Source organism: Crinia signifera, chromosome 8 (assembly GCF_055691185.1).
Source record: "Crinia signifera chromosome 8, ASM5569118v1, whole genome shotgun sequence".
Lineage (NCBI taxonomy): Eukaryota > Metazoa > Chordata > Amphibia > Anura > Myobatrachidae > Crinia > Crinia signifera.
In genome coordinates this window covers 155,506,839-155,532,728 of record NC_139224.1, presented here as the reverse complement: position 1 = coordinate 155,532,728, position 25,890 = coordinate 155,506,839, and the positions used below count along the sequence as shown (strand labels likewise).

The 25,890-nt window shown below is 45.8% G+C and overlaps 1 protein-coding gene across 1 annotated transcript; it reads right to left on the bottom strand.

Moving 5' to 3' along the window:
• Positions 1 to 805: 805 nt before the first annotated feature.
• Positions 806 to 24,817, bottom strand: KIF2C (kinesin family member 2C). Its single transcript, XM_083157475.1, is given in 23 exon segments — positions 806 to 1,372; positions 2,142 to 2,265; positions 2,444 to 2,476; positions 2,478 to 2,558; positions 3,006 to 3,117; positions 3,192 to 3,259; positions 3,374 to 3,484; positions 6,767 to 6,971; positions 7,106 to 7,248; positions 10,244 to 10,335; positions 10,474 to 10,537; positions 11,748 to 11,838; positions 11,914 to 12,076; positions 12,618 to 12,672; positions 12,911 to 13,006; positions 13,662 to 13,762; positions 13,866 to 13,976; positions 14,918 to 15,031; positions 16,029 to 16,073; positions 18,903 to 18,948; positions 20,145 to 20,252; positions 22,255 to 22,349; positions 24,568 to 24,817. Coding segments are annotated over 23 exon segments (2,208 nt in total). The 5' UTR covers positions 24,632 to 24,817; the 3' UTR covers positions 806 to 1,286.
• Between the last annotated feature and the right edge of the window lie 1,073 nt (positions 24,818 to 25,890).

Here is a 25,890-nt window from a genome sequence, read left to right as displayed (position 1 = left end):
TTGTCCGGTCAGCTACCAGCTAAGTAGATGGGGAGGGAGGCTTTCAGCATGAAGCGCAGTGTGGCTCTGTTAGTGTCCTGTTATCTGCCTCATTGCAAGGGAAGATGGACTGAAGCTTAGGGGCAACTCAAAGAAGTGCGATGTAGGGGCCACATGGTTTTTGGATAGCAGACTAACACCAGAATGTAGTTGGATCTCCTACATAGGACCGCACAATATTCAGCTACAGTCTATACAAGAAATGTGCGCTCTAAACATTGCCCCCACATTGGCATATGCAGTGTACAGCTGTATGCTATGGACTTCACCCCTTAGAGCAGGGATGGGGAACCTTCAGCCCTCCAGATGTTAATAAACTACACATCCCAAAATGCCCTGCAACAGTTTTAGCATGGCCAAATAGCAAAACTGTACCAGGGCATGCTGGGAAGTGTAGTTCAACAACAGCTGAAGGGCCAAAGGTTCCCCATCCCTGCCTTAGAGGCACAGTGTTCAGGATTATTTTAAGTTGGCTGCACACTTACCACCTCTCCCGGAAAACTAGCCCAATGATACGGAGGCCAAAGACCCATCACCACGCACAGCAGAAGAGCATAGGATCTATATGTTCCCTGGCAGAGACGTATGATTGGTAAAGGGGGAAATTTCAAATCAACCAGTAGAACCCCCTCTTTGCTACAGCGCATCCCTAAGCTTTACCAAAGGGGTAATTCCATTTGAACGATATCATCTGCTTGACTGGATATAGTAATGATCTCCACATATCTAATCCCTTCCAGCACTCATACAAACACTAGAAGACCAGTAATAATCATGGCTGTTTATTGCTTAATATTAAAGACAAACTTGTGTCAGTCTGTGCTCTGTCTTTATAGAAACATTTTTAGACATTTAAAAAAAAAATATAACTGTACATAACCTCTTCAGTTTAATGTAGGACCTAGACCGCAGCAGAGCTAGACATAGCATTAACCTGCAGACCCAAATGAAATAAAAACAAGGTACTGGAGCTACATACCGGATTTACCAGAATATAAGCCACAAAACCTCAGTAATAGACGGTTAGTACAGCATTAAAAACAGGTAGTCTTATATAGAGGTAAACTGGGTAAGTGATCTTCAGAGTCTGCTGGTTCCCATTGGTCAAGCTGTTAACAAAGACTTTATTCATAGAAGAAGGACACGTTAGAAATGGACAATTACATTAAAAGAAGACAGACCTACTATATATATATGCAGCAAGGTGACAAATGGTACAGGGGGCTCTTATAGGGCATCGTGTACGCTCATTTATTAGGCTTCCGCTTTTTATTGATGTGCTTGCTGGCCTGTTCTTCCATCTGCATGGCCAGACGTAAGGCGGATACACTCTCTGCAAGGAGGAAAAAGACGACATGTCTGTTAACTCAGACGTATAGTAACCTGTACAAATCCAACTAAAGCTTTGCTGTCGCACCACTTGCTAACAAAAGAATATCACTCCATGTGTAGGGGGTGATAGCGATGGATCGTCTGGCAATTAAAATCCAGCATGCTGGATAGATCTAGTTTGATCGCTGGTCAGGGGCAGTGTTCTCACCGGAGAACACTGGCCCTGACAGATTGCTGTTTAGTAGGCATCGCTGTGTGCTGAATCTAGATTGTCAGATCACTCAGAAACATCTCCCAGTGTGTAGGCCCTTTCAGTGATGCCTTTCCCTTCAGCAGTCAGGGGAGAACCGATGCCTGCAATACATTCATGATCTGGCTGTATAAGTTTCCTGCTTTGAATTGCTGATTCATGGCACTTAAGTGAGCAGAGGAAAGTCTGTACTGCTAAAGCTATTCCTTCATTAACCAATATTTTAGAGAAGGTATTTTAGGTAGTGATACCACCCCACAATAAGGTGGTTCGCAGAATTTAAGGGCTATCCAAGTTAAACACCCCCCCCCCCCCTTAAATATTTACTAAAATCTTCCTGATTATACTATACCCCTTCCTAGGCTTTCGGCATTTGACTTACTTTATACTAGGGAACAGCCAGATGTCCTCTCAAACTTTAGCAGTTTGATTTGGATACTCATACTTGCAGTTTGATTGGCTGAGGCCACTCTCCTATTTGATGGTCAGAGAAAACAAAAAGGAGGGAGCCTATACTCACCACTCAGAGCAATGAGGACTCTAGAGCGCTCCTGGATGAGGTACTCTGCTTGCATGACAAAACTCTCCATGTCATAGTCCGGTTGCTCAGTCATCTCCAACAGAGTCGACCATTCCGGCTCTTTCTGCAATAAAATAAAGCCATGCACATTCACTAACATGTACATGCCTCTATAGAAATCACATTCAGAGAGAACCTCAGGCAATAGTTGATGTACTAATACAGGTCACAGACACTAGCGAGTAAGAAGCCATACAGCACCATCAACCTACACTCCAGACTATTGCCACTGCAGACCTTACCTGCACCAATTCCTTCAGCTCCTCAACAGCCTTCCTCTTCCACCTCCCCAATGCGACTTAGTGCATCCTGGAAACTGTTCATGTGGGAAGAGAGTTCTTCATCCTTCACAGACAGCTGGAGACAGAGAGAGCACAGAGTTCAGGCACTTTTATACCAGACAAGTAGCTGTTACAGAATATTCCTTCATAAGAACCATCCACGCTGTAATTGTTCAAAGTAACCACAAGATGGCGCCATGCAGATTTCAGTTCTATAGTTTGAGAGTGGGAAATATTTAATCCAATAAAATCAGGTGTGTCCAAGCTATGGCCCTCCAGCTGTTGTGAAACTACAATTACCATCATGCTTTGCAACAGTTTTGCTATTAGGGAATGCTAAAACTATGGCAAGGCATGCTGGGATGTGTAGTTTCACAACACAGTTTGGCCATGCCTGGATTAGATCCACTTATCCATAGCCATTTTGTTGGCAGAATCAATGTACCAAGTGACCACTAAATCGTGGGGAATGAAAGGTCTTTGTGCAATGACCACAGGCATGGCAGTTTCTGGCAGCACCTACATCGTCCTGGAGCTCCAGGCCTCCCAGAGTAGTCTCCGACTCATCGCTGAGCTCTGTTTCCATCTGCTGGTTATTGGTGCTCTCTGCATTATAAGGGCTCAGCTCTTTCACCCTGGGAAGAAGAAACCATTATTAATGAAGAGTGGAAACATTGGGCTAACAGACAGGTGGTTTCTGGGCTCATACCGGTCTGCGTATCTCAGTGTATTGAGCGTGTATTCGCACGAGTTGAACCCGGGGGACAGCATGGCAATCTGCAGAGAAGAGACAGAACTCCCTTCAGACTAGCTGCAGATGCAGTATGGAGACAGTGAGAGAATGAGCGACAGCGGACTCACAAGACCCAGTCTATGGTGCAGTATAGTTACCATGCATGTTCTGGAGTTATCTCCAATAAAGGAATCTCTCAGGATTTGGGTCAGTTTGCTCTCTCGGAACGGGGTGTGCGCTTTGTTCTGTCCCAAGGCCCGAATGCATTCCTACAGCAGTGATCAGAAAGCATTAAACAGGTTACAGAACTGGACATTAAACAGCACAGAAACAGAGAGAAGGAGTCATAATGAATACGTATGGTGTAACATCTCACAAACTAACCAGAAATCTCATATATTTGGCTACATCCGTCACTCAAAGGGTGTCTGGAGCTATAACGCTGGGTGGAGCCTCTGACTCACATGACAGAGAACCAGCCCAGTGAGCCCACAGACAGTGCCAGACACCCTCTGCCTCTCCATGTTACACAGCAAAGACACAGCTACTCACCAGACACACCAGGTGAGCGCCCCACACCTCCATACCTCCCAACATGACCCTCTCCAGGAGGGACAGAATGCTCTGTTTGTGGACTTCCATCTTAATTTATGATTGTCATCACCTGTTTTAAACAGGGTAATTGATAAGAAAGGTGTTTATGCACAGGTGATGGTAATCCATAAATTAAGAAGAAAGTCCAGAAACAGAGCAATGTGTCCCTCCTGGAGAGGGTCATGTTGGGAGGTATGCACCCCCCCCCCCCCCCCCCCGACACGATTAAATGGTACATGCAAAACACTGACATGGCTATGGTCGACAATGAAAAAGGTTGACAAGATTTATTTTTCACTTTTTCAATGTTTTCATATTCATTCTCATGTGTCGACATGGACACCAATGAAGTGCCACACTTATTTCAACATTTACATGTGTTGACCTTTCTGTGTTGATTTTTTCTTGTGGCGATTCGCGGCACCCCCCTCCCGCGATTTGCAGCACACCCCCGGTGACTCCCACAATTCGCGCCAACCCCCCTACCGCGATTCCCCACCCCCTGACCCCCCCCTCCTGTCATTGCGGAAACCCCCCACCCGCGCGATTCACGACAACCCCAGGATTAAATGGCACATGCAAAACACTGGCACGGCTATGGTCGACAATGAAAAAGGTTGACATGAGTTTTTGAAGATTTATTTTTCTTTTTTTGAATGTTTTCATATTCATTCTCATGTGTCGACATGGACACCGATGAAGTGCCACACTTATGTCAACATTTACATGTGTTGAACTTTGTGTTGATTTTTTCTTGTAGCAATTTTTTTCCAGTGACAACTATGAACTATGTGCACGTCAACCTACACATCAACCAATTCTTTGTATAATATATATATATATATATATATATATATATATATATAACACCTGTTCTGTTTTACTGTAGGTGTTTTAAGTCAGACCTTTTACTGCTACTATTACTGTTTATGTAAATGCTTTCTGAATGACAGCAACATCCTACCATCCTTCTACAAGAATATATAACCAACTAGGTGATTCATCGCGCCCCGTGCCCCCCCCCCCTCCCGCAATTCACGGACTCCCCACGCACCCCCCTCCCGCAATTCATGCCCCCTCCCACGCTTTGCGGACCCCCGCCCTCTCCCGCGATTCACCGACACCTGCACCCCCCTCCCTTGATTCACAGCACCCCCAGCGCCCCTCCCGCAATTCACGGCACCCCTAAGCCCCTCTTTAGTCCCCCGTATACTCACACCCCTATCACTACCCAGCTTCCTGCTCTCCTGAACCGTAACTTCCACCACTGGGGAGTCGCTGACGCTGTTTTGCCCACATGCCCCTATCATGCCTCATAACCCAGCCTCCTGCACCCGAACTCCCACTCAGTAGAAGGAGACACTGACTAAGGGCCACCATCCTGTACTGCCACACTGGACCCTCACCCACTGGCAGAAGCTGCACAGTATCTCCCACCCTCCTCTTTAGTCCCCCTTATGCCCACACACCCCTATCATTACCCAGCCTCCTGTTTTCATGTGTCGTGACCTCCGCCAGTGGGGAGCCGCTGACTCAAAAGCACCCTACTATACTATTGCACACACACCTAAACAACATGCACACACAGCCCCCCCCCACACCCACAAATGTCACTGTACCATCCACACTAAACAAAACAATACACACCCCCTTCCAAATCATATGCTCTCTATTTAACACATTTCACCTATAACTCAAGTTGCAATACAGGGCATCTTTCATACAATTCTAACCATCTTTCTCATATACAAATGTTCACAAATTAAGGGGGCGCAGCCCCTTACGACGGTGTGAAGAGCGCCCGTAGGGCGCGATGAATCACCTAGTTACATGTTATAGCCAAGCTCTTATCCTTATCAGATGCATATTGTATATTACCGGTTATGTATACAGACATTCCTCACTTAACGACCAGGTTCCGTTCCTACGACCTGGTCGTTAATTGAATTGGTTGTTAAACGAGCCTATATAAAACCCCTTAAGACTTCTGAGACGCTGGTTGCTAAACAGGTAGGGCAGGTCATAACTGTGGAGGGTAGGCGGGCAGGTCGTAAATCAGAGCAGGCGGGGTCGTAAGTCTGAGGAGTCACAGCACCGACGCTAAACGAAGGCCCGGGTCGTAAGTCCGGGTGGTTGGTAAACAGGTAGGTCGTTAAGTGAGGAATGTCTGTATAGCACATGCATATTCAGCAGCTCTTTTCAGAGAATATTTGCCACATACATCAGTCCCTGCCCTAGTGGAGCTTACAATCTATATTCTCTACCACATGTACACAGACATTCTAGGGTTAAAGTTGATTGGAAGCCAATTAAGCTACCAGTATGTTTTTGGATTTTGAAAGGAAACCGGAGTACCCGGAGGAAACACACGCATTTCCTAGATACTTTAACTAGAACATAACTTAAGGTGCGTACACACTTACAGATTTTCTATCTGATCTATCTGGTGGGAATAAAAACCTGGAAATGTATGGGAGCATATGACAATCAAAAATTTCCACCCAAATGCAGGAAAACTGAAAAAAAATATATGCTTTGATAAATTTGTTATATCAGAACGATTAAACAATTTGTCTGACTGAGCACTGTCTGTTTTCAAGCATTTGGGAACATTTTTTTGATTGTCATTTGCTCCCATCCATTTCCAGGTTTTTGTTCCCACCAGATAGATCAGACAGGAAAATCTGTACGTGTGTAAGCACCTTTAGTCTGAACAGCTTACATCAGGGATGGGGAACTGGCCCAACAGCTGTTGGAACTAGACATCCCAGCATGCCCTGCTACAGTTTTGCTATTTGGCCATGCTAGAACTGTTGCAGGGCATGCTGGGATGTGTAGTTTAACATTATACCAGTCATGGCCACCTTAAAATGAATGCAATGTGAATAGTTGTAGTGTGGCACAGTCAGATCCAGAGAAAAGTTTGCAGTCATTGCTGAAGTCCAGTGTAGCTTTACCTTTAAGGCCAAGAGACTGCGATTTATCTCCGCTCCTTCCATACGTGTTGTGCGGTCAGCGCTGGCTGTATCAGCACCACGCTCATTCCCAGCCAAATCCACCAGCGAGAACTTGCCATGAAGTTTACCTCTCCGACGCAGGATGATCTGTAAGCAGGCGTGGGAGCGGGAAGAGCTGCTGTTTGCAAACGTCTGACCGGAAGTTCTACGGAACAAATGGATAAGGATACATCAGGATAAACGCCTGTAAGAGTCTAGGAACAGAGTACAACCAGAGGACATTGCGGACAATGCTAAGTTTTGTGGCAGATTTTATCAATGGTCCTGGTGAGTACGCACCTGCAAGCACTGCCAATCTCAATCATTTTAAATACATCTTCTGCACAGGTGACCTCTTTCTCCACCAGTCCTACAACCTGCACCTGCTGCTTTGCATCTTCCAAAACACGAAGTTTGGCCTTTTGGTTTAAGAGATCAAATACCTAAGAAAAAAAAAAAAAAGTTAGATTTTACAGTAACTACATAGATGGGAACTTGTTTCTGTCTCCACATCAGTACCTTGGGGGTATAGAAGTGCTGGTGCAGGGTACAACTAAACTAAAGGAGGTATGGGGTCATTAGGATGACAGTGACTAGGTCAGTCAATAAGGTTGACCACTATTGGTTGACACCCAATAAGTAGACAGGTCTTTTTTTTTTTTTTTCGGTTGAAACCGACTGAGTGAGCATAAAGGAAAGATTTAAAAATGCTGAGCACCGCGGGCTATGGAAAGGGATGCGGTACACTGATATGGTGTCCATGTTAACAGGAAAGAGACCCACTTGTGTCAACCTTTTCCTGAAGCATGGAAATCTATTAACCGTCTACCTAATAATCCACACCCACTGAGGACATGGGGCGGCATCTAGTTAGCCATGATCGTTTCTTATAGTAATAGAGTCGCCCAGGGCTATCCAATCAGCCCTGAAAAGCTGACATTTATAGGAGATAGTTTCTCCTGCCTATAGAAGTGAAATGTGTTGGTTGATTTGATGCAAGATTTAGGGGCCCATTTATCAAACCATATTTGCGGCTAAATCCCCGAAAACGCACGTTTTCGGGGTTTAGCCGCAAATACTAAGTATCCCCTAAATGTATCATAGGGGGACGAGATTCCTGCTGCGATCCTCCCTGCAGCGCCGCCGGCCGCCTCCCCCATAGGTTTCTATGGAGGATGCAAAGATGCCAGATGTATCAACATCAGGCAGCCCGGCTTCGCACCCCTGGGCTATTGCCATTCTGGGATGGTGATAGCCCATTGTAGCCTATGGCTACACATCGCACTGCCGAGCAGGGCAGTGTGGTAAGAGGGGTCGGCGGGGGTCAGCGCATAACCGCGCATGCGCCGGCCCCCCCGGCTTAGCACTTCGCAGGGACAGGCTCCTTTCGGAGCCCTGTCCTTGCAGTGCCAGGGATGATACATCCCAGTGATCTGATCGCATTTTACAATGCGATCCTGGGCGGTAATATTCCACCCAGATCGCATTGTAAATGCGATCATGATAAATGGGGGCCTTAGCTCTTAAAAAGCTTCTTTTTTTATTTTTATTAAACTTGATTAACCATCTTTTTACATTTTATATTCTATTATCCACAATTTTATCTGGTCATATAGACACTTTCCTTTTATATTGTTATATACAAACACTCCTTGGCCGATGAACCCATATCCTTTGTTAACATTTATTCTTTTGAAATAAATTACCATTACTTTTCTAAATTAAGGGATAGCGAACACCCTCGAAGAGAAGGGTGTTTTTTAGAACCTATCAATTCAGTGAATAGCTAGGGAACATTATCTACAAGTGGCGATATATTTTATATAGCAAAATAATGCAAGAGAATGTCCTTTCATTCCTGATTATTTTTCAGAACTAAATGGACTTCAATTAGCCCCTTCCCAGGCACAACTGTTTTATTAACAAAGCCCAAATGTATTTAAGACAGCCAAAAATGAAGTTGCATTCTAATAGAGCACTCTCAGCCAACCAGTGGCCAGCCCATCTTTTGAATTTATTGGTTTTAAATTCTCCCGCCGCAGGTCCGCTTCTCAGCAGCACTTCCTGGACACTGCAGAGTCAGCCCACCCCTCCGCGACGCTGCACCCACGCCCCACAATGTGCACTGGACCGCGCATCGGGTCGAGTGGGATGTCAAACACATCAGATTTGGGCAGATTTCTCGGCTCGATCAGTCAGGATCAGGTGAAAAATCGTCCCCAAACTGCTAAGTGTACGAGCACCTTAAGGCTGTGCAGTCACAGGGATATGCATTTGGCTGCTGCTTATTCCAAACTGCAATCTTTATTGCTGATCAATTGGCAACACTGGATTAAAATAAGACACAGAATTCAGTTCCACGCACCGCTTATATTGGAGGATATGAGCTAAACTTCTAGTTGGACTGCACAAAGTTGCAAGAAAATTACTTATCCCAGTTGGCACCTCAATAATAGGATTTTTTGGGACCAATTATGTGGAAATGAGCAACTCCTCCCTCCCTCAGTCGCAACTGCCTCTATACCAGTGACTGCTGCACCTACACAGTGTAAATAAATCCTACATAGGGGAGAAAGAAAGAAAAAAAAAAAAAAAAACACAACACCACACACACACACAACCACCAGAAAACTGTCATACACTTTGGGCACAAGATTTAGGGGGGTTATTCAATCACCAGCCACCATCTCCCCATGGGGTAGATGGCCGCCGGGCCCTATTCAATGCTGTCTTCCCCCGACAGCATTGAGCAGGGTATCTTGGCAGAACGAGCCCAACTTCACAAGCTGTTGGGCTCGTTTTGTCATGACCAGCCGGGAAGTGACGATCTCCCAGCTGCAGCTCGCGGCCACGCCCACTTCGACCCACTACAGGTGGGACATTGAATCCTGCCTGCATGTTCTCAGTCGAGCTGACCGAGAACGAGACAGGGTCACGGCAGCCGTGACCTCCAGAGTGAATACCCCCTTAAGTATTTCCAGGGAAGGGGGGGGGGTGTAGAGATGGAGGATTCAGAGGCTAAAAAAAAAAAAAAAAAAAAAAAAAAAAAATGATAAACAAATATTAGTGACATGGAGGTGAGCAAGTTCCCAGCAGATCTAAAACCAGACACTTTTTTAGATCAGGTGCTAATAATTAGTATTCTGTATAGCAGAAATCACATCCAGTCTTACAAGACAAAGAAGCAGATTTCATAGACAAACATGTCCTTATACAACAGGTTTGGTCGAAGAAACGTTAAGTGGTGGATTTCCAAAGCCGTCAGTGGTTCAGTAGGATCTTAGTGCAATATGGAAAGCTTAATACAACTATTTTGCATCCAATATTGTTTAAGGCCTTACTGTAGCAGAAATAATATTTTACGCATTGTGTACAGCACCAGATCCGGGTGAGCGGATAGTTAGATCCACTCACTTCCATCGCCTGAAAGTAACTCACCTTTCCATTATAGATCTCAAAGAAGGTCACAAACACATCGAGATCCATATCATTGTATCGAGGTTGGGAGAGGAGGAGGAAGACATCACGTGCTGTGGGATACAATATCCAGAATAAGACTCAAAACATCAGTGCCCTTCAACCGGGTGCGGATCAGTTGGTCACCAGCAAGTTGGTAGACATGCAGGTAGGTAGACAGGGTTTTTTTATTATTATATTTTTACACTTACATGCAAAAGCGTACACTCCTTTGGTAACATTCTGATTTTTCCCTAAGAAGTCGCCACCCATTGTCTGTAACACAGGAAGCAATGTTGGTTAGCGAGAGTTGGTCACATGGTGAAGACTTGTCCGCTCTTCCTTCCTTCTGCAACTACCAAAATCCATGCTCTACACTATTAGCAGCTAGTAACATTGATATTGCTCCATCCTAACCTAGCTAAGGCCATTCGTTTTTTGCCCGTCCCTTACTTGTTTTAATATCCTTACTTTGGGTGGAGGGGAGGGGTTTAGATAGTGTAGTTAGTGGGGAGGGTAGTAAGCTGTTTCGGGTTCCAAGTATACCTAGGCTGGGCAATAGGTCATACAGGGTGGAAGGTTTGGTTTTGTTAGCTAGGTAGATATTGCCATTTTAGTTTGGTATTGAATGTTTGTTCGATATGTTACTATTCTATTTAGAACTGGTTAAGGTTGGTTTAGTACACCTTAACCATTATCTCATTATATACTCCTGCTCATCTCAGACTTGCTGAACTGAAATTGTGCTTAGTTGTGTTATTATTACCTTGTAAAAGGGGTAATTGGTCTACTATCCCGCTTGTGATATATGCCCTTTAATCATGTACATTGTCATAAGGTCACGGATCCGCTGATATTTGATTTATATACCCCCCAGCCCTCCTGCCAATAGTTTGATTTGGGCCCTTTTCATCAGATCGACTGATCAAAATATTGGATGAAAAGTGTATAAATCGGAAAGTTTAGTCTCTGATTCCAGTTCCAGTGCACATCGGAGCCGGCTATTGGACCTGCTGCACTAAAGATCTTGTAGCCATGACTGGGATCACATAGAATGTACAGGAAAGCAGAGAGCTATGCTGGGCTCCAGTAAAAAATTGTGGGTGTGGCCTAATCGCAGAAGGCGTGGTCACCTCCCTGAAATGTTTAGAGGTGGATGAAAAGTGTATATATGTTATTGCATAAGCGTTTGACATTGAGGCGCAAAAGAATTTAACAGGCCCCAAACCAAAACTACCAACCATAGTCTGCTTATCCCAAACCGATCAATGCATCGCCGCTCCAATACTTCTCCCCCAGAGGGGGCAGGGATTCCAGCGGTCAGGCACTAACTAATCAGCTTGGCCTCTCGAGGCCAGCATTTGAGAAGTTAGTGCTATCTCCCTACACTATCTCTCCCCAAGCTTTTAGAACTCTCCCCCTTTAATCTCCTTATACCCCGGCTACAATACCTCAGCACAACCTTTATAATGTGAAGGTCACTTACATGAGTTTTACCACTCCCAGTTTGTCCATAAGCAAAACAGGTCGCTTTCCCACCTTCAAATATGGACTGGACCAGAGGCCGGGCTGTAAACCTGATGAAGACAATGCACGCTTTCATCCATGTAACACAACATTAACATATCAGAAGTCGTTTAATGGCACCGCACCTATACACCATGTCATTGGTCGAAGTCTCATCAAAGGAGACGTCAAAGCGGAACGCCTGGTTCTCCAGGTACTTGGTCAGATCCACTTTTAGTTTGGGTTCGTGCACAAGGACAACGCTCCTACTTGGAATAGATACGATGTCTATCTCCTTCTTTGCCAGCTCTGTGGAGAAACAGGAAGTTGTTACTGGCGCAGACGGCAAGAGGCGTTCCCCATAAGGGGGGGGGGGGGGGGGGGGGACACACACACACACACACACACACGACTTAGGGGCAGATTCAGTCCAGTTTTCGATTGTGGTGGTCGTCTGCACACACGCTTTCGCACGTTCGGTGAGTATCGCACTCAGAGGCATTTGCACGGGTAGGGGTGGGAGTGTGTATGGGCGTCAGCCAGGGGCACCATCAGTGGAATGCCCAGCACATCGTTGCCTGCTTGGGTGCGGACATTACATGACCCATATTTGGTGGTCAGCGGCAGAAATAAAATTCAGTTTAGACCGATTTCCGAAGGGCAGAGAAATATTCGATGGCCGGCGACCATCAAATTATTGCTCTCCCCTTTGACCACATACGACGTATGTGTTCTCGTCCAAATCCTCTCGCATGCCATCTAGGGGATGAAGGAGCGTTCAGCGGGGTGGCACTGACCGTTTGCTAGGCCGCGAGTATACCCAGCCTAGTAATCAGGCCCTTAGCGTTACCTTGCTTGTTTAGAGGCCGTTTACGGACGCACACACAGAGCCGATGTTCTTCTGCCTGCGAAGTTCAAGAGAGAGTCTCAGAAGTAAGAACACTGGTTATCCCAAAAAAAAAAAAATCCTAAACCAGGCATGTCCAAACTACGGCCCTCCAGCATACACATCCCAGCATTCCCTAATAGCAAAATTGTGGCAAGGCATGATGGGACTTGTAGTTTCACAACAGCTGGAGGGCCAGTTTGAACATGCCTGGTTTACACACCATATAGCCGTATACAATATTCCCAGCGCCTTACCATGTCGGTCATGCTGATTTGCTGGCAGTCCAGCGTTGCTCTAAATTCTTTAATCATCTTTCCAAACTCCCAGTTAGGTATACTGGTGTCATAGTCCTGTACAGGGTATTGTAGGGTTAACAGACAGACAAGAGAAATCCAGCAGACTGGAGGGAGGAGATTATACACCAATGGCACCTACTACAGGCATGCATTTAGTGTCAAAACACACGGGTTAGGAAGGTATCTGGGAGCAGTGCTGCAGGATTCACAGCTGACATTTGGGAGCTTTCTGAAATACATGTTATACTGTATGCATGAGCACCATACACATTAAGCAATATTTTAAGAGATATCGCTCAATTTGTCTCTTCTGTGTGATTGCAATATCGATTAGTGTGCACGTTCAATTTCATTGATTAGCGCTGCCACGAGTCGCTACCCGTCATCTGTCCATGCATCTAAATTTCACTAATCGCCAACTAATGCAAATGCAGGGCGGACATCGCTGGACAATATCGTTAAACTGATATCGTTCAGTGTGGAGGCAACATATCATTTACCAGGGAGATCAGGGGAAAGAGTATCATAGTGTTCAGACAATTCTGTCTAGTGTGTATCAATTATTTGCAATGAAGGGGGGGGGGGGGGGGGGGGGGGATTGATAGGATTGGCGCTGTAGCCTTGACACTATCCACATATATGACATAAGAGAAACGCTTGTACTTATACTTCAACTGTTTTGCAGACATCACCCTCTCGCTACACAAACCTGCACTCGCTTGGTCCTCAGCTCTGTGTTTTGCGTTCTCTGTTCTTGACGTTTGGTTTTCATTTTTTCCATTTCTTTAACTAGATTTGATTTTCTTCTGGCTGCGAAGAGATTTATAAATAAAAGGAAGGAGAATCAGAAAAAAACTAAGCAGCTATAGCTGTATCCCCATCAAGACCGAGCAGACTTTGCCAAGAGCTTTACCTTGACTGTTCTTTGCATTAGAAGCCGCAGACTCCTCAGCTGTCTCATTGACACGTGGTAGTAGCCTCTGTTCGCTGATGCTGCTCACCTTTGTGGATCGAGTTCGTACAGCTGTGGAGCAAGAAATACACTAATTTTCATATGTAGGAAAGAGAATGCTCTGGTACAGGAGGCTGCAAACAGTTAGGAGCATTACACCAGGTTGCAAGACAGGCAGGAGAACAGATTATAGACGCATATACGCCAAAGAGAGGTGGGACAACTTTTGTGCAAGTTGTCCCACCGCCGGAACTCTGAGGCCACGAATCTTAGGTGGGGTTACCTCTGGATCTTGCCACATCCGAGGCAGTGAGGTACAATGTCATTAGGCGAGAGGGCAGGAGCTGCACATGAACGGGAAGAATTATCCTGCTCAGCACAAAGATCAGAGGGTGGGACAGAGCTCCACCAGATCGGATCAGAACAAGGGTGGCCAATCCCAGGGTCCTCGGGATTGGTTCCTAAAATGTCCGGGACTTCAATCCTGGGATTGTAGTTTCCAATCCCGGGTTTTCAGGATTAGAGTGCGCATGCGCAGATAATGCGGGCAGCTTCTAAGCACCTGCTCAGATGCTGCCCGGCTGTTCCCGATCCCAGCATGACCTATGACTGTCATGCTGTGCAGGCCTCATTGTCACATCCCCGCTCCCAGCATCACATGCACCCAGAGTCCCCGGGCCCTGCCATACCTGCTGCCACCATACGCCTTGAGGCACCTGACCCTCAGCACCGCTATCGGCCATGTAACTAAATCTGTGGGGCAGCCAGGCGTGGTGTTTTTTTTTTGGTATGCCAATCCCGGCATTGAGCATTTTTTCAATCCTGGTTCCCAGGATTGAAAAAAAAAAAAAATAATGCCCTGGGATTGGCATCCCTAATCAGAACCAACATACGATTTACAAGCATGTAATTTTTTTTTTTTTTTTTTTACAGTTTTTTCTAGTTTACCAATCATGGGACAGAACATATGAACACACATTACGGCTTCTGACCAAGTGGGACACAGCACTTACCTGTACTTGTGTTTTGCTGTAGGACAGGCTGCGGTGCAGGCTCCACCTCCATCTCATGGTCGGCTGGATGGGTCTCGGGGATGGAGTGCATTTTGGTGGAGCGTCCTCGCAGGGCTGCAAGTTAATCTTGGACAATTAATAGGTGTAGAGCGCTAGGCTTCAGGAGGCATGCAGTTAAATCCCCAGGGTAAGCAGAAGCAGTTACCACTATCACCAGCAGGTCAGGATCAGATATACAGTGATCCACACTCTGCAAAATAAACTAAATGGCAGTGAGGCCATCTGGTCATATCTCAGAAGTTTCCTGCCATGGCAGAATGCTTCTGCAAGGGCTTAAATTGGAGTCTGGGTTCTTTAATTCGTCAATTAGGAAACAGATTTAGAGTGGTGATGCAGAAGACCAAATACATTTGTGAAGATCAAGTGAAAGGGTTTACAATGATCAGCGTAGGCAGGTCAGCGGCAGAACCAGTTGTGAGACAGCAGTGTGAAGACACCAAGGTACGTAGACACCATTGTGATTGGTTGGGATTATTAATTCCATGAGGTTTATCCAGAATGTCACTGCATATTGTGTATGTACTGGTTCCCAGCCTGTCAAATGACAGAACGTAGCCCGAAAGTCACCACTTGAATTGCGCCATCTAGTGGCTGCCTGTGAGCAACACCCTTTAAAATGCCTCACATAGAAGGTGAGGAGCAGCGTTATTATATAGCATGTTCCTGCTCACAGGCGAGTCATGTCACTTGGACACAAGTTAATGTGATGAAAGGCATCACAACTAGAAATATTGAGTGTAGTGTTGCCTCCATATAAACTGCTATTTGGTCAACAGAATCATAACAAACCTGTAGCCTATCAAATGAGGTGATGTCAATGGAGGCATGAGGCACAGAGTGCCTCAGTGAGGTCACTAGTTTATAACGAGACTTAATAGAATATTGGTTAAGCCAACAGTCGTTCTGTGTAGTACATAGGTGTCCATCCTCACCACCCCAGTCTGCAGAGATCACCTTAATGTGTGTACAGTCTGTAGGGAAATTCTGGATAAACTCTGGCAGGTAGCAGGTGGTGCTGAAAGGAGGAGGAGGAGGGTATTCATCCCATTACCTGTCTGTGCGCCAACCTCTGCTACAACAGAATTCTGTACGGACACTTCAGGGACAAAGAGTGAATTCTGATTAGGCTCAGTTAGAATTCCAAGACCATTGCAGATTAAGGGGAGGTATTCAGTTCCGGACGAAATTTGCGACAGGGGAAATAACGGCGACCACCTATTCAATGCTGTCTTCCAACAGCATTGAAGAGGCAGAGCGACAGAAGGGGAAATAACGGCGACCACCTATTCAATGCTGTCTTCCAACAGCATTGAAGAGGCAGAGCGACAGAAGGGGAAATAACGGCGACCACCTATTCAATGCTGTCTTCCAACAGCATTGAAGAGGCAGAGCGACAGAAGGGGAAATAACGGCGACCACCTATTCAATGCTGTCTTCCAACAGCATTGAAGAGGCAGAGCGACAGAAGGGGAAATAACGGCGACCACCTATTCAATGCTGTCTTCCAACAGCATTGAAGAGGCAGAGCGACAGAAGGGGAAATAACGGCGACCACCTATTCAATGCTGTCTTCCAACAGCATTGAAGAGGCAGAGCGACAGAACGGGCCTGACTTTAAAAACAGTCGGACCCACTTTGTCAATTTCGCATGTGAATCGTCACAAATATCAACAATCCACGGCCGTTTACGTGGCCACGCCCTCTTTTTGTCGATCAGCAGGCAGGACATTGAATCGTGCTTGGCGACCTGCAGTCAAACAAAACAAAAATGGGCCAGGGTCACGGCTGTGGGACCCGGGATTGAATAACCCCCTAATTCTGAATTAATGGCAACATCCTGGAGCAACCCTTAAACGGGATACAAACTATAAGATTATCTTTCCAATCTGACTGGAATGAAAATCTGGTCATTTCTGGGAGCAAACAATAGAGTTTGCTCGCAAACTTGGAACACAGATAAAAGTGGTCATTCATACAGATTGTTTAAAGCCTTTTCATTGAATCAATTTATGCAAATTTGCTATAACTGCGTTATTTATTACGTTTGTTATACACCTCAGCATGTGAATGAAGAAAACGCTGCCCGATCAGTCTGTAGATCAATTATCTATTAGTGTGTGCCCAGCTTTACTGGGAAAAGCAGATCATGGAGTCCGTGTGATAAGGATTAGAGTTCTGGAATAAGGTTGTGACCAGCATTTAGCGGTAATGTAGTATAACCAAAATGCCCCGATAACTGCAGGTAAACTAAAGTGTTGCAAGACTGATAGACCAGGTCTGGCCAACCTGTGGCTCTCTAGCTGTTGCAAGCCTACAATCCCCAGCATGCCTTGCCACAGTTTTAGCATTATCTAATAGCAAAATGGTGGCAAAGTATGCTGGGACCTGTAGTTTCACAACAGCTGGAGAGCAGCAGGTTGGCCAGGCATGCTATAGACCAGTGGTAGCCAACCCTAGCCCTCGAGAGCTACCAACAGTTCACATTTTCCAGACAACCTAGCTGCTGCACTCATTAATCACTGACATATTTTAAAAGATACACAGATGGAGATAATTAGCTCACTTGTGATTCTGTGAGGAGACCTGCAAAACATGCACTGTTGGTAGCTCTCGAGGACTAGGGTTGGCTACTCCAGCTATAGACCAAGGCTGGGCAGTAAACGGCCCTCCAGCCGTTAATGAACTACACATCCCAGCATCCCTTGCCTTGGTTTTGCTATTTGGCCATGCTGAAACGTGTAGTTCATCAACGTTTAGAGGGCCGCTTAATGCCGGGTTGGGATCATTTGGTCTACAGCATGATGTCAACAGGTCATTAGGGCGACAATCAAAAGGTCTAAATGGGGTTTTTCACCTGAATGTCAACACAGTCGACATGGACACAGTTTAAAGTGCAACGCATCGCTCACGGACGCACTATTTTATTCTCCCACCACTCCCTAGTGGATGGTAGGGCATGAAATACCCTACATGACATGTCGGCTCAAAAAACAGTGAAATACCTAGACCTGGGGTAGCCAACCCTAGTCCTCGAGAGCTACCAACAGTGCATGTTTTGCAGGTCTCCTCACAGAATCACAAGTGAGCTAATTAGCTCCATTTGTGTATCTTTTAAAATGTGTCAGTGATTAATGAGTGCAGCTGTGCAGCAGCTAGGTTGTCTGGAAAATGTGAACTGCTGGTAGCTCTCGAGGGCTAGGGTTGGCTACCACTGACCTAGACCCATGTCGACCTAATGGTGTCGACCATCACGCTGTAGACCAAATGACCGCATCCCTTATTGCCCACCCCTGCTATAGACAATGATCTGTGAACCGCCCTGTACCAACCGCCTTAGACACCCCCAGAACGGAGCTCTGGGTTCTGTCTTTGCATCATCCCGACACTCGGCCAGCTCTCACTTCCACATTAGATTGCATTTCAGCCATAAAACATGCTGGACCCTGTAAATAGACATCCAGCAGCCCACATGACCGGACACCTTTCTACAGAACTTGAGCCAGCAAACAAACCTGCTCCTACATGGAAATGCAATTAAGGAATCCTATTTATAACTAAGCATCATCCGGCCTAGAGGACTAGCAACACTTCAGTTACCCTGGGAAGGAGTCAACACTTGAAAACCTTTACTAACAAACAGTGTTGGTACTCCCATCGTCGAGACACTGCGGTCAAACTATTAACTCCTTACAGATCCTTGTGGATTAGGTAACAGCAAGGAGTAGACCTCCACACTTGACTCCTCCCCCAAAGCCCATCAGTGGAGTGGAGGGAAACGCTCTTCCTGTATCTTTGTGAATAGGTTATAACTCAATAATTCAAATAGACACATTCGCCCTCCTTCCCCTGCAAACCCCAAACACATCAATGTCATATCCAGCAACAAGTCATAGCCTGAAGAAATACATCTAGGCAGAGAGCTTACCTTCTTTGGGTGCGGGGATTCTGGAGATTGTTTTCCTTTTCGTATTCTAGAGCAAAAATGGACTTACATTAGTAATCACTAACCATTGTGCTACTTGGCAGAAACCAAAACCAGAGCTACCCAGTGGGAGAGAAATGCTGGGATAAGGGGTACTGTAAAAACAATAAATTGAAATCCCATTAAGTTGGGAAAAATGTAACTTGGACTTCTATTTAGTGTTCATAAAGAATCAAAATTATTAATGAATTCTCAAAGCTATTACAGCAATAGACAGCAAAGATGGGCCCCTTTTTGCTGTCTATTGCACGAATACCCTTCTACACTTTCACAAAGGGTTGTACGAGCCACGAATCGTTAGTGGAGTGTCGTTTAGATTTGCTAAAATGTGTATCAGGATAGGGATGGCTTATGGTCAATGTTGAATACTTTTACCATCGATCTGGGAGAACCAGATGGTTTCCCTACATTGATGACAAAGGAGAACCAAGGTTTCTTGTTTTTTTCAAATAGTTTATGACTATCGATGGCTGGATGCATGAATCGCGATCAATAGCAACCATCGATGGTGACTGCACCGATGGCCATCCCTGTATCAGTGTTGGAATCCAATCCATGGTTACACTTCTAGAAGCATCAATAAGTAATCTGCGGAACGCGAGTGAAGGCTGACTATGTATATGAAACCTACTCCGCTAGAATGGAGTATACAGCTATTAAGTTTGTACAGGACTATAACCCACTATAAATGCACGTCTTCAACCTGCGGTCCTATACGCCTAGAAAGGCGGAGCAGACATCTGTAAGAGGACACATTGGAGGGGAGGATTCTGATATTTGGACAAAGAAAGTTCCTGACACAGTGGTGTCTGCATAATATGCTAATGCTATGGCTGTTATTACGCGCCTTCAGGAAATGCATTTCTCTCTCTGCATCAGCCCTGTTCTAGTTGCAGGTTCCCCATCAGAGTATGACCTCCTGCATGAGACTATGGGCCTGATTCACAACATATAGGTGTGAATTGAATGATTTTTGCCCAGCAGGCCGCATTAAAAGGGCATTACTAGTATGCATTGGGAGCTTAAGCAAACACCCTATGAAGCGTCCTAGCTTAATTGGAATAAGTTGTTTGAAAGTAAAGCTAAGAGGCCCAGTACAGACGTTACTCTTTATTTTCTGCTCAAGTTACCGACTGCAAGAAACTGAGCATTCCACCGCCGTTACGGCATTAATGGGTCACTTACTTGGGTAGACATGTTCCTTTGCGGTGGCAGGTTCTCTTTCACACTCGGTGGGTCATAGGAAGTTTCCAAGAACTCTGGGTTCACAGTAACCACATCAGTGAAGGAGATCTGCAAGAAGCAGTAAATGCCCAGTACATAAGGGTGTACGGAGAACAGGGCTAGAAGGATATTATCTGGCAGTCTGTCACCATATGAACACTCATTTAGTATCCCAGCAATAGAGTGCTGCAGGTATCTCGTATCCTCCGTTAGTGTGGAGAAAGCTTTGCAGTGCTAACACATGGAGGTAATAACTGTCATCCCCAGTTCCCAGCAGCTAATCTTAGTAAATCTCTAATCACATCATTACAGTACATGATCAGAGGGTTGAAGAGGCCAGGAGTCCAGTTACCTGCGGTTATTTCAGGAAAGCATTGCTTGGATTCCCATTCAGCTACACGGAACAGATAGCGCTGTCCTAGCCTTCCAGTGACAGATGCATTATACAAACGACATCACGGTTTATTAATGGTTATTTGTATATCTCTTCCACAGTACTCAGGTCATTAACAGAAGAAGCTAAGAGGCAGAGTTATTCAGCTCGGTGAAGTGATAAAGTGTATTTTTTTATCACCGGCCAATCAGCTCCTAACTGTGAAGTTACAGGCTTGGTTTGAAAAGTGACAGGTAGGAGCTGGTTGGCCGGGGATAAAAGCCAGGCTACATGTTGTCTGATGCAATCACTTCACCGAGTTTAATAAATCTGCCCCTCAGACCGTAGAGTAATTAAACATGTTTGAGGGCGAGGTAGAGCTCTCGGCCAGAGGGAAACCCAGCATTCTTTCAAATTTTGCTGACCCCCTGACACTTCAAGCACCTCTCCTTCACAGCGCTACGCTACTCCGCCACCAGCGCTCCCTCCGGCCCCATCTCCCCACCAAAAGCAATCCCTCCGCCCGCTGATTGCATTTGAGAGTACTTGTGTATTATCAGGGCGCCCAAGATTCTTACGTACGGCACTGTAGAGAAATCGCATGGGCCATTATAACGGCCGTGCGATGCAATCTGATTTTTCTATGTCATTTATTCACTGCTCTTAGCCCCGGGATATCGCACCGCACCTCCCGCATATATAGGGTGTACGATGCCATTACATTAGCTATACATTTATATCATTGTATGACATACAATTAAGGTTTTAGGCACCCCCACCCCGAAGAGTGGCAAGCGCAGCGAGGGGACGCGGAATACATGTAAAGTAATCCACGTCCCCTCGCGGTGCTTGCCACACTATATAAAATCGTAGTGAGCGCAGCGTGCCCCGCGAGGGGACGTGGAATACATGTAAAGTAATCCGCGCTCGCCACGCTTCAGGCTTGCCACACTATATAAAATCGTAGTGAGCGCAGCGTGCCCCGCGAGGGGACGTGGAATACATGTAAAGTAATCCGCGTGCGCTCGCCACGCTTCTGGCTCATCCCACTAAATAAAGTCAACTCCACGCCGACGTGGATAGTAGTGGTATGAAAAAGGTCGGAGGACGCGCTCTGCCACTGCTCGCCATGCTTCGGGGGTGGCATGGATAGTGGGGGGTGCCTAAAACCTCATTGTACAATATAAATAAAAGAGCACTGAATACATTACATAGGAAAATCGCATCGCACTTACAATGGCCGATGCGATTTCCCTACGCAGACTAGCTCACTAAGTAAATAGCTTAGTGGGCGCCGTGATAATACACAAGTACCCATTTGAGCGATCGCATGTGGTTAGCCACATGTGATCGCCCATGTAATTCGATAGATATTACGTGCAGCACATAATATCTATTGACGTGAGATTCAACCAGCAGGACCACGCATGGTCCACAAAATGTTCATACATACAATCATTCCATTTATCAAACAGATGTTGTTGAAAAATCAAATGACCATATCAGATATTGCATGCAAGTATGGGCACCATTACTTATCAGATTACAGATGTTCTGCAGACAGAAAATGTTTTATCAGAACCATAGGCTGTATACCGGCATGCGTCATAACCTATACAATGCAGTCAACATGTAGCCTGTTAGCGGCCTCTTAAACAGAGCAAAAAAATAAATAAAAAGGGACCACCCGTAACTCACCTCCTTCCCTTTACATGTATCAGCTTCTTTCCATTCAACATGGACTGACAAACGGTCCACATTAACAGAGGTTATGTTTGCGCTGTGAACGACACCTAAAATACACAAGAACTTGTCAGACTACCAGCGGCCATGTGACCTGTAGCAGTCTGGCTCAGAATGAAGGGAACAGTTCCCTGGTTAGAGACAGCAAAGGGTAGAACTCAGGGTGGCAGAATACCAAGGGATTAGATGGCATCAAAAAAAGTATGGAAATGGTTTAAGCAAAACGAGGATACAGAGGCAGCATACTTATAACATGTGTAAACACCCCAGACAATGCCATTGGAAGATGGCGTTGGCTACCGTGGACAAGCTCTGATCACAAACCTATGTGCGCTACTTTTACAGTTGGGAATTCGGAAGCTCCACACAGACCTCTCCTAAAACGGCTGCGGTCCTCTGTACCTACATCCACAGGAATACCTTTTTGCAGGTACCAGCAGAATACTTATGTTTTTTGGGGAATCATTCACCAACCTGGTTTTTCCTTTTAAGGGATTGCACCATTGGTCAGACATGCTGGGATCTTGCCTATTACATATATACCCCACTGTTTTATAATTCGGTGCCTCAAGGTCTGGAGCTAATCCACAGCAGGTTACCAGAATCTTGTACACGCGGTCACTACTCACTAAACAGTACAATATATCCTATTCCTGGCAGATACTTTTTATTTAGGAAAGTCATATATATATCAAATATTCTATACTGGGGACACTGATCATATTGTGTATATTGGACACCGGGTAATAATAGTAGAGCAGGTATGTCCAACTGTGGCCCTCCAGCTTTGCGTGCCACAAATCATAATCCCAGATAAGCAGCTGCTTGACCCACAATCCCATTCGTCTGTCCACAATTGTGGGGCTATTTTCGGGCATTAAAAACGGCGTGCAATTGGATACCGAGATAATGACCATCAGTCATTAATGTTGAAATCCAGATGTATTTAAATGCTTTGAGGATAATTAGATATGCGCTCTTACAAAAAGGAGCCAAAGTGGTTATGTAGGAGGGTGAGAGGCCTAGGGACAAAGGGGTACAGTTATGGGAACACCAATTATATGGTGTTCCTAAAATTACAGTAAAATAAGGACTGCATCTAGACTCTGGGAGGCTAAAGGTGGCCATACACTTATACAATTTGGCCCTTCACAAAACAATGCGATGCATCAGGCTGATAAATCACGTGAGAAGGGCCACGGATCCACTACATGGATTTGTCAGAGTCTGTGGTATCGCATACAATACATCAGACGCAAAAAGTAGTGCATGTGATGTATTGCACGCAGCCCAGTCTCAGAAGCTACTCCCCAGCGTGCAGTAGCTGAGGTATTGATGCAAGGTTTTGTTTAGGTCTACAATGACTTTACCATACAGCTAGACACACGCCAGGTGTATTTTACACTAGGAAACAGTGATATAACCATGGGGGTAGTAACAAACCAACAAAGGTAGGAGGGCCCTGCTCGCAAGCTTACAATCTATAGGACACAACACACTAGACAAAGGGCTCCCAAATTGTGTGCCTAGAAAACCGGGGGCCCATATACTTCTTGCAAGGGTGGTCGGAACCAATTAAAAGTGATTTTTTTATCTAAATTATAGGCAAAAACTAGTGCTAGTGGCTCCCAATCATAAAACATGCAATCAGGAGCACAGTTGAACCACTCCGCATAACTGACCCGAAGGATGACAGGTGCAATTATTATTGTTATTTATTTTACAGAATATGGGGCCAGATTCTCTGCTTCAAAAGTGATAAAATGGAGAGTGATAAACAGCCAGCCAATCAGCTTCTGCCTGACATTTTTCAAACACAGTCTGTGACATGGCAGGTAGGAGCTGATTGGCTGGCTGTTTATCACTCTCCATTTTATCACTTGTGAAGCTTAGATAATCGGGCCCTATATGAATAATAAACTTCTATCCTAGGGGTGCTGTTAAACAAATGCTGATACACTAGTAGTGTGCTTGGCTTGCTGTGATTCAAGCAAGGAAGTGTGAGATCCACTGCAATACAATAGTCTGTACAGATCCGCAGGCAGCGCCATCTATCGGTAAGAGCGCAACATAATACACATTTAGCTTTGATTGAGACCTCCGACAGCCAACGGGATCAGGCGCAGGGACCAGTCTGTCAGCAGCTGTCCAATCACAGGACACAATGCCGGCCTGGACGGGCCGGTAAACCGTTTAAATTTTCCCAAGGTAGCAACACAAACATGCAGCAGCCCCGCTAAGGGGAGTACACACCCGGGCCACACTCACCGTTACTCCGCATGATCTTAATGGCGAGTCCGGTCACCAGTTTGCCCATCACCAGTTGCTCCATAGCGTCAGACAGAATGGGTACAGCTACCACAAAAGCAAGGGGAGATTCGCCTGACCGCTTGTACCGTATCCCGCTGCCTGCTGTGCCTTTAGATCTCAGCCGTCACCGTTTCCCCGCAATCGTCACCCTGAGAATCACCCGCCGCCACTTTTTAAACAGCGCACACCTCCCGGGGAAACGTCATCACGTAATGCGTCACGTAAAACTACAACGCCCGAGAAGCTCGGCGCCTCCGCGCATGCGTACAGGAGACGGGATTGGTAATGGGTACTGGCAGGATTAACTGTACGACTTGTCTTCATTACCGCCGCCATTTTGTCGAAGTCAACAGTAATGCAAAGAATGCAGAATATCCATGTATTGTATTTTAATTACATATGTTTCTGTCAGGAGATTCCTCACCGCTTTCCATGAACATGCTGGGTATTATGAAGTTTGCTTCCAACTATGCGCTCTGTGTGCTTAATAAAGTGTGTATTTAAGGCCATGTTTAGCATGCCCCCCACCGTTCTTCCCTGTGCCCCCAAATATCTTTAACCTTCAGTGCTAAAGGTGGCCATACACACGCAGATTTATCTGCAGATCTGTTTGGTTGGAACAAAAACATGGTTATGGATGAGAGCAAATGACAGTTGACCATTTGCTTGGAAATGCTGGAAAACTGACAAACTGTCACTCATCCATAACCATGTTTTTGTTCCAACCAGCCAGATCTGAAGATAAATCTTACTAGTGTATGGGCACCTTAAGGTTCCCCCCTTAATATCTACTTGCCATTCACATTTGCCCCACCTGCAGTGCACATGGTTTTGCCCAATAGAGAAAGATTTCATACCTCCCACCATATGCAGGCAGGCAGATGGGACATCTCACGCGTCGCAGATGCGCGGCAAAATTTTTAGGGGCATGGCCTGTGCCGTGATGCTGCTGCGAGGCCACGCCCCGTTTTCGCCGCCATGGGGACATGCTCAGCAGCTCCATGAGCTGCTGCCTGGCTATGCCCCCAGCCCCTCTGGCTACAAGAATAGATGCTGTTCACGGACGACAGGGGGAATTCCATCTGTCTCCCCGCCGCGGGACACTATCGGCCGTGGGAGGGACACGGGAACGTCCCCCAAAAAACGGGAGGTATAAGATTTTGCTTTTGAGATCCTTACTGAATTACCATCATTATCTGGTGATCATACCTGCTAACGTTTCTCTGGCCCGCTATATAATGCTGCTATGTTTGACCATGTGATGCACAAGGTGGGCGGGCT